The sequence below is a fragment of the Neopelma chrysocephalum genome, unplaced genomic scaffold, assembly GCF_003984885.1.
Source record: "Neopelma chrysocephalum unplaced genomic scaffold, ASM398488v2 Primary Assembly neopelma1_62468, whole genome shotgun sequence".
Classification (NCBI taxonomy): domain Eukaryota; kingdom Metazoa; phylum Chordata; class Aves; order Passeriformes; family Pipridae; genus Neopelma; species Neopelma chrysocephalum.
Genome location: NW_020905757.1, coordinates 1 through 8662, shown reverse-complemented (window position 1 = coordinate 8662; position 8662 = coordinate 1). Strand labels below are relative to the sequence as shown.

General features: G+C 50.9%; 1 protein-coding gene and 1 long non-coding RNA gene across 2 annotated transcripts; one reads left to right on the top strand and one right to left on the bottom strand.

Moving 5' to 3' along the window:
* Positions 1–110: 110 nt before the first annotated feature.
* Positions 111–1865, bottom strand: LOC113979226. The gene is made up of 3 exons (XR_003537752.1): positions 1727–1865; positions 747–806; positions 111–490 (listed from the first exon to the last, which is right to left on the bottom strand). It is a non-coding gene; the product is annotated as an uncharacterized LOC113979226 (long non-coding RNA).
* A 27-nt stretch (positions 1866–1892) lies between these two features.
* On the top strand, positions 1893–8658 carry LOC113979225 (fas-binding factor 1 homolog; the record flags this gene model as incomplete). Its single annotated transcript, XM_027706687.1, has 14 exons — positions 1893–2086; positions 2399–2426; positions 3576–3669; positions 3805–4164; positions 4824–4901; positions 5199–5293; positions 5619–5709; positions 6139–6196; positions 6675–6767; positions 6969–7069; positions 7375–7556; positions 7828–7946; positions 8063–8185; positions 8563–8658. Coding segments are annotated over exons 1-14 (1521 nt in total), but the record flags the coding sequence as incomplete, so codon positions are not given.
* Positions 8659–8662: the final 4 nt, after the last annotated feature.

The following is an 8662-nucleotide window of genomic DNA, read 5'->3' as shown; positions in this document are numbered from 1 at the left end:
GGGAGCCATTCAGCGCTGCTTCCAGCTGTAAAGTCAGAGACATCACTCAGTGTGGTGAGAACTTGGCTGTTGAGGAACAGCCTCCACCAGCATGTCTTAGATGTGCCATGTGACAGCATGCTTTTTTAGCTTAAGTTCCTACATCTCAGTTCTAGTCTCAGACAAAGTGAAAACAAACTGCATTAACCTTAAAGCGCTAGTTATTCATCTTCTTCACTGCTATGTGCAATCTTAAAACCCAGACCCCTCCATCTTCATTTTCATTGACTCCTCAGGTTCTGAATTCACACTTTTTCATGCATGTTCTTCTGGGTGAGGAATGTGCTTTTAGCATTCCTTCTAACATTGTACATTCTAGCAAGATTCACTGGTCTCTGACCACATATAGATGTGTACAGTACTTGGTGTATACTGCACCCAGCACACATTCAGTAGTCATCACCATTTCACTGCAAGCGTTCCACACTGAGCAGTGCAATCCTGAGAAAACCTGCAGAAGAGTTCAGACCAACAGGCAGTGTAATTTCTGTTGTAATTCCACTGGGAATATTGATCTCTACTGCTCTGACCATTAAAGTTTAATTTACACTTTTGAAAGCAATTAGTCTAATATTTTAAAACCTTTTTTAGAGTGGCAGCAATTAAGGTGATTGTTCTGCTCTGATGTGTTTTCTTTTGTAAGAATGAAATTTCTCTGATGGGTTTCAAATGATTATGTAGATAAAGGAATTTATGATAAAAATGACCTAGAAAATCTAGAACTTCCAGGTCCTCCAGTAAGAGCTGAAATTGTTTCCTCGCTGTTTCTGAAATGAAAGGGAATTGCCATTAAATGAACGTGACTTGTCATTTGATCAAAACAATGAACAAGACTGAAGGTAAAAAATGTAAAAGAGAAAAAGATATGAATTCACAAGGGGTTTCTTAGTTTTGGCAGGCTTAAATAAAGAGTCACCTTCCCTTTAGTTTATAGTTGTCATAATCTGTTTAGAACTTGTAATTTGCCCAAACATTAAAAAAATCCAACAGTGGTAGCAGAAAAAAAAAAGATATGTAAAAACATTGATACAGAAATCAATTATGTTAGCATTTGCAAACATTATTTTGGATGAGACCTCAGGAATACTCTTTCAGAGAAAGCATGTTCAGAGATGAAGATTTTTCTTTTCCAGATGTGAGAAATTGCCCAAGTATACCCCACAAAACCTATTCAAATGTTTCTGCAACAACTGTTTCTTGCTTTCCGATCAAAGTTAAAATGTTGGCAAAAAGAAAAAGTTGCAAATGTTTCTTCAGGAAGGGGTAAAGAGTTTTGCCTTCTGCACACAAGTTTAATAGTGCTACCATTTATTTTATATTTGCTAGATGTTTATGAAGTAATATAAATACCACTTGAGCCGAAGTAGCCCTATGTTCTCTGCCAGCTCCAGGGAGAGCAGAGCCACTGGGCTGGGACTGTAGCTTCATGGGCAATAGACGAGTGATAGCAGAAGCAAGGACAGGTGGACAGGTATCTCCTTACAGCTTGTCTCATATTCATGGATAACATCCTCAGCCCACTGGGGTAGTCCCTCTCCCATCCCATCGCTGCGTGGGAGAAGCCAGACTTCGGCTCAGTGATGTCCCCATCCTCTCCTATCAGCTCCTGCTTTCCAGACGTGCCCTTCGTCTGTGGGTGCCTTCGCAGTGTGAGGTCATGGGCTACAGGGAGGCCCACCATACACACCAAGGGGTACCACGGATAAGTGCCAGACCGTGGCATGAAGTAGGGTTGGGGATACTTCCCTCAGTCCGGGGAAGGAGAGTGGTCCCAGGGTGAGGGAAGAGCCCGTGGCACCAGGGCTGTGGAGACGTTTCTGACGGTCCTCTGGGAGCGGCAGCGTCATCGCCATGGCAACCTGGAACTCCGAGCACACGCGCGAGGAACCGCGTGCGGCACTGCCGCGGTGGAGGCGGCGGGAGCTCCGTGCCGCGGGACCGGCGGGCTCCATCCTGACCCCGAGGGCTCCATCCCGCCCCACTGGCCATCGGAACAATCCGTAAACCGAGTTGCTGGGTCACGGGAAGGCTGGGACAGACTGCCATGGTGAGTGTTATACGGCCTGAAGGCAAGAATGTCGTCTCCAAAACGGATGCGCTGTCTCCTCTGTTGGAAGGTAGGAGGGATCCCAGGGACTGGAGGCTCTGCAGGGCCGGTGCTCAGAGGGGCTGTGCTCACTGCTGTCTCTAAAGTTGGAAATATCCCTGTGGTTTCTCTGCATTTCACATGCCAATTCCCAAAGAGCATGAGGAGGGCTGTACTGTTGTTTATGGGATACCTCTGGCCTTAGTGTGTTTTGGGAAGGTGTGGGTCAGACCTGCTTTGTGTTCTGATGAGGGAACCTGTCTTTCTCCACAGGCTGAAAATAGCAGGAAGAGTTCTGGAGGTATGTACACTCCAGTGCATTCATGTATGTAAGTGCCTTATCTCCTGGAAATGAATGGGACAGAGGATGGGGCACATTGGGCACAGGTGGCATCCCTGGCTGCTGGAATGCTCCAGAATCCTTGTCTGAAAGCTGCAGTTGAGTGCATTGCATTTTTTCTGAACCAGAGATGCTCACCATCAAGGCAATTTGCTTACTGGGGCCCTGTATTCCTCTCTTGGGGTAGTTCCCAAACCTAGGGGATAATTTGCACTTTTATTTCTGTTCTTCTCCTCCCTAACTGCCTGGTTGGAGGCCTCTTGCAGCTGTGATGCTGAAAGAGTGCTTTTGGGGTTGCCCAGGACTCTGAGACACTGCAGGGTGAGAGCTCACAGATCAAGGGCTGCTTGTGGCCAGGGACTAACTGAATAGGAAGCAGCAGGCTCACTTGATAAAGATGTCTCATTGCTGGCTAAGTGAAGCTAAATGTTTTATTCTTCTAATACTGGCTTAAGTCCTGGGAGTTCTCTTTAGCTCGGCAAGGAGGGCATTACGCTGATGAGGCTGGAGAGCAGCCTTCTTGGGGGGTTTCAAAAGAGCAAGGCTTATTGAGATTGGGAGCTTTCCTACCCCTGCTTTGTGAGCTTGGTAGCTGCAAGAGCAGTATCCTTATACTCTTCCTGGAAGATACAAGCAAGAGAGAGCACAGGGAGTTAGAACTGGATAAGAAGAACAAAAAGCAGCTGGATAAGAAGAACAAAAAGCAGCTGGGTGAGCCCAGCCAGGAACACTGGGAAGGTCATCAGATGTGACAGCATTATCTTGGGAGAGCGAGGTTGGCTTTTAACGCCTTTGTAGAGGAATTGCCATTTCTGTAGCAGTGAGAAGGGAAGGTGGCTGATGCAAAAGTGTCATACTCTGCCCTAGAGGCAACCTGGTAGCATTTGCACTGTAGCCATGACTCAGTTGCATTTGGATGTGAGCTGATTCCAAACAAAGAAGGTGTTCCTATCCACACTTAGATTTTCCAGTGAAGATGTTTCCAGTTGTGTTTTCCCAGAGACAGCAATCCCAGGAGGAACTGCAGGGAAGGAGGAAGAGGAGGAGGGTCAGTGTCTTTGCAGACAGCTGCTCCTCTGGGTACTTACTCAAGGCTGGTTGTCTGAACAGAGAAGGAAGAGGATCAGGAGAAGAAAAAATGTGTCTTTGGAGAGCATGAGCATTCTGGGTTTGAAGACCAGATGACAAATACACAACTTGTGAGGTATCGTGCGCTGTGTGTGTCTGTAGCTCCAGTTACCAGCCATGCTGCCCCTGCAGTGGGGTGGGCAGAGTTCCCAGTGTCACCTCACATGCAGGGTCCCCTTGCAGGCAAGTATGTGACTGCTTCTCTTTGCAGCCGGCGTGCATCCCAGAACAGTGTCAAACTGAAAGAGGAGCCTCACTCCAAATCTCCTCCACCAGCCAGTCGCAGCCTTGTCAGGGAGGCCAGAAGGACTAGCTGCGACTGGCGGAGCTCAAAAGATGAGAAGTTTATAGATTTGGAGCCACAGCCTCCAGCAAAGACCAGCCCTGCTACAGACAGCCAGCCTGTCCCTGCCAGCCAGCTCCTGGCCACAGAGAAGGCGGGAGCTAAAGTTGACCCTCTGAAGGAGGAGGAGGACTGGCTGAGTGCTGCCTTGGCTCGCAAGAAATCTCAAGCCCAGGTGAAAGCTTTAGAGGCCCTGGGTGAAGGGCTGGACGTCCACATTTCTGCCAGGTAAAGGCACGGTCAATGGCTGCAGGTCTCCTATCTGCTCCACATGTAGCTGCTCCAGCAGGACTTCTCAGAAATCTTTGGCATAGATTTAGGAAATTAATTCTAAGCACTGTCCTCTCTCAGAATAGGGTAATAACATGGGGCTTTCTACTACTGACCCAGCCCACTGCCTCATCCCAGCTCTGGGCTCTGTTTCCATCTGTGGCCAAGATTGCAACGTGGCCCCAGATCCTGTCCTGGATCAGTACACCCCCAAAAAGCTCCCCCATCCTCCTTGCTCCTACCTCCATTTCCCTTCATTCCTGCTAGTTGCAACTAGCAGTGCGACTGCTGTGCTGAGTTCACCTGGACACAGCTTCAGACTTGTGTCACCCAAATGGGACTCAGAAGTGAATTGCAGACAAACAGCCATATGTCATGGGCAGAGGTGTGTTAGCTGGGGCTGCTGCTGCTGGAGGCAGGAGATGGATGCAGCAAGAAGGAACACCAGTGATGGAGGTTTTGAGGTGTCTGTGCTCCTTCTGAAATCAAAAGCGGAATCCTGCCACAGCCAACCGGGACAGGCTGTCAGCTGTGAGGCAGGAATGGGTTTCAGGGGCAAGGGTCTCATCTTTCATCCTCTCCTTGGCTGTCTCCCATTGGACGCTTTGTTCTTGAAGCCAGGTAGATGCCTCCACAAGAGCACTACAACAGACAGCTACCCCACAGGACAAGGCACAGAGCACAGATGGTTCCAGGTAAGGTCTTGTTTGCCTCTCAGGCATCCTTCATGGGAGAGGTGTCCTGCAGAAAGCAGCTGTGTGTGTGAGGAGAGGGGGGAATGGGGAGAGTGGGTAGCTACCAGTGATTCCTTTGCTCTGGGACCTCTGTATCTGAGAGGGAAGGCAGCTCTGAATCATCAGGCTCTTGCCTATTTGATCCCAGGGGACAGCACAGATTTAAACTGACAAAAATGGCAATCAGGCAAATGCCTGTGCACCTCTCCCTGAGCTGTGACACTGCTGAGCATTACTTGTGTCTCTGTGCCCACGCAGTCAGCCAATCCCTCAACTCAGCACCATGAAAGAAGCCTCAGCAGAACTGTTGCAATCTGCAAAGCCAGATCCCTCCCAAAAGATCAGAGTCCCGGGTGCGTATCATGTGGTTGTACAGTTTGAACAGTCATAGGCAGAGAGGGTCCCCTGCCCTTCAAAAAGAACCCAGCAAAAGGCAGGAGCCACAGCATCACCCTTGACCATGGGAATGCTGCTCAGGCTGTGACCAGCCATCCTCAGAGCAGGTTGTCAGTCTGCAGGATCATGCCATCCCCATTTTGTGGCATGGCAGGGACATGGTGCTGGGGTGCACTGAGCTCAGCAGTGGCCCATGGAGACACAGCAGATTCCCCTTTGGAGTGACAGAGTCAGGAATATGTCTATCTCCACTGTCCTAATCACTCCATGTCTGGTTTCCAGATGAATATACCGTTAAAGGTGCCAGAGCTTTTCAGCCGGCTGATGGTAGCAATTTGAGAGCCCAGGACACCTGCTCACAGGCCAGTGAGAAGTGAGTACCTTTCAGACACATCTTATCACTCTTGGGGATCTCTCTGTAGCTTCCAAGTTCTTCTGATCTGCCTGTCCTTGACTTCTCCACCTCATTCCCTGACCCAATAGCCGTTGCCTGGGAAGGTGAATTATTGGGAACTGGGACCCCAGATCCTGAAGCTTTCCAGCAAGAACTGGGTGCTCCTCAGCCCTGTACATCTTCTGTAAATCTCTGTTGTAACAGTTACTTGTTAAACAGAGCAATTCCCCAACTCTGCTATCTTTTATCCCAGTGCTATTTTCACTTCATTTTTCTGTGTTGTATGATGTGGCTGCTGCACTGTGCCTGCCTGGTCACCTGCACCTCCCCCTGCCTGGCCAGGCTGTCCCCAAGGTACATTCGCCAAGCTCACGTGGGGTGCTGCTAACGCCCAAGCTTGTGTCACAGGTCTGTGCTAGAGGATGATCTCCTCAACAGACTGGAGGAGGACATCGAATTTCTAGAGGTGAGTCCAAATTTCAGGAGAGAGCCTGAGTGTCCCAAGGGCTGGGGCTGAGGCAGGCCAATACTGCCCCTAGTCTCACCCCATTCAAGTCAGCCGTGGGGATCAGGGATGAGCTGTGAAGTTATTTCTAAACAACTGAAAGGGAATTAGAGCTTTCACTGCAGAGGCAGCTCTTGCTTGGTCTTGGAATCCTACATTTCTCATCTAGATGCATCTTCTCACCCTGCCCGGGTGGCAGGATACACACTGCTTCCTAGAGGAATCACACTCTTCTCCTTGAATCTGTCCCCCTAGAACAAAGCCCAGCATCCTTTTGTCTGGGGTAGGGGCTGCTTCTGGGGAGAAAGGACCCATCAGCAGTGGGGTTGGGCAAGAGAAGGATAGAGGTTGGGCTAGGGACAGATTGCTGTTCCAGGGTGAGAAGGAGATGGTCTGTCTGGTGCTTTACCTGCCTGACAGCATCCCTGTGTCCCGTCAGGTTAATGCAGCTGAGTCACATCTCCAGCCTGCATCAAGCTGCTTATTAGCACTGCTCCACATCCAAGCTCATGTGTCACAGCTGGAGGGCCAGGTGAGTCTCATTGCCTGCTGGGTGGGGGGACCACAGGTAATGCAGAGGGAGGAGAAGGGGCCATGTCTGCTCCAAGTAGCATCAGTGACAGGGCAGATAGAAGAAATCTTGCTGTCCAGAGGTGCCTACAGCCCCAAAGTGCTGCTGTGGGAACTCTGTCCCTGGGGTCGCACAAGGACCTTCTCTCTGGGTGTCCGGCAGGTCCGGACGCTGGAGATGGAGCAGGCACAGCTAAGGCAGTTACTGGAGCTTCTCCAGCAGCAGCACCAGGAGGACTTGGATCTCATTGCATGTGCCTACAGGTAGCAGGCTCTGGCCTGTTCTCACCTCCTCTGTCAGCTGCTTACCTACAGCCCTGTCCATCTCCCCTGAAGTGGGAATGCTGGGGTGCTCCCCCAGTCCATCCCTGGTGGGGCCAGAGCCACATAAGTGTGTACCTGGTGGTGGCAGAGAGCAGCCCCACGGGGGGCCAAGGTGGTGGCTCATTCTCATCAACACTGCTATGGGTGACAAGGAGGAGGGGCCAGTCCCACTGCCAGCACATCCCCAGCATGCTGGGTATAGCCAAGAAAGCAACACTCTGTTCTTGCTGTGACCTCTTGGGCAGGAGCAATATGAAGGTGGTGGAGAAGAACGATGGGCAGCAGGAGGAGCGGCTGCAGCAGGAGGAGCAGCCAGCAGCTCAGCTCCCACTGCAGAGGCAGGACATGGCCCCAGCACAGCAACATCCCATGTCCCAGGAGCAGGAAAAGCATCCCATGTCCCAGAAACAGGACAAGCAGCTCAAGGGTACGTGTCATCAAAGTGGGATTCATTCCTATGGAACCTACACCTGTAGACCCTCACCTCTGCTAATGAATTTATTGGAGAAAGGCTGGCAAAGCCTTGCTTGCCTTGGCCACCCAACATCTCAGGGTCTCCCCTTGACAAAAGAGAGTCTTGGGGATGTGCAGCAGGTGGTAAGCACAAGTAGGTGCAGTTTTTCTGTGAATATGGTGTGGATGGAGTGGGGATATCCCAGCTCATGGTGCTCATGGCTCTGCTGCTGCCTATCCTCCAGAGCTCCAGGACAGGCTGTCACAGCAGCAGAGGGACATGGCAAAGGAGCGGAACCAATTCCAGGAGGTGATTGCAAAACTGGAGGCCAGGCTGAGTGAGCAGACTCAGCTGCTGGAGCAGGTTAGCCCAGTCTGTGTCCTCTGCCCACTTCAGCCTTCCTGTGTGGGTATGGGTCATGTGCCTCACCCACTGGAGTCTGGGAAGGGCATCTGTCTCTCCTCCGTGTCTGAACCCAGGAGCGCGGCAGGGCCATGGTGGAGGAAGCCAAAGCAAAATCATTGCAGTGTTCACTGGAGAAGCAGCGACAATGCATGAAGCAGCAGCTCTCCATGGAGCGAGAAGAGCTGAAGAGGGTGAAGGTGAGGGCAGGTGCACATGGCCAGGTACTTTTCACTTGTGCTGTCAGTCGGTGCAGCGCTGTACTGCAGCGTGTGATGACAGAAAGAGCTGGGTGCTGCAGCCTCCTTCATCTGACCTGTGCTTTCTTCATTCCACACCTGCTCATGTGGGGAATCACCACCCAAACAGCCTCCTAGCGTGCAGATGCCAGAGGCTGCTATGTGCCTGCATGACATGCTGGTTCTTGAGGAGCAGAAGCCAGAGCTCTCTTTGCAGAGTTCTGGCCATAGGCCAGATACTGTGTGGGGTTTAATGGGAATGATGCGTCAAATGTGAAAAATACCCTGGCAGGTGGGACTTAGGGCTTCTTCTCTGCCTCTCTTGCCATGCTCTCCAGAACACTTTGCTGGAGGAGCAGAAGTCAATGCTGCAGAAGTGTTCAGAGGAGCGAGGGAAGCTGGAGGCTGAGTGGGCAGAATTCCACACACAAGAGAAGC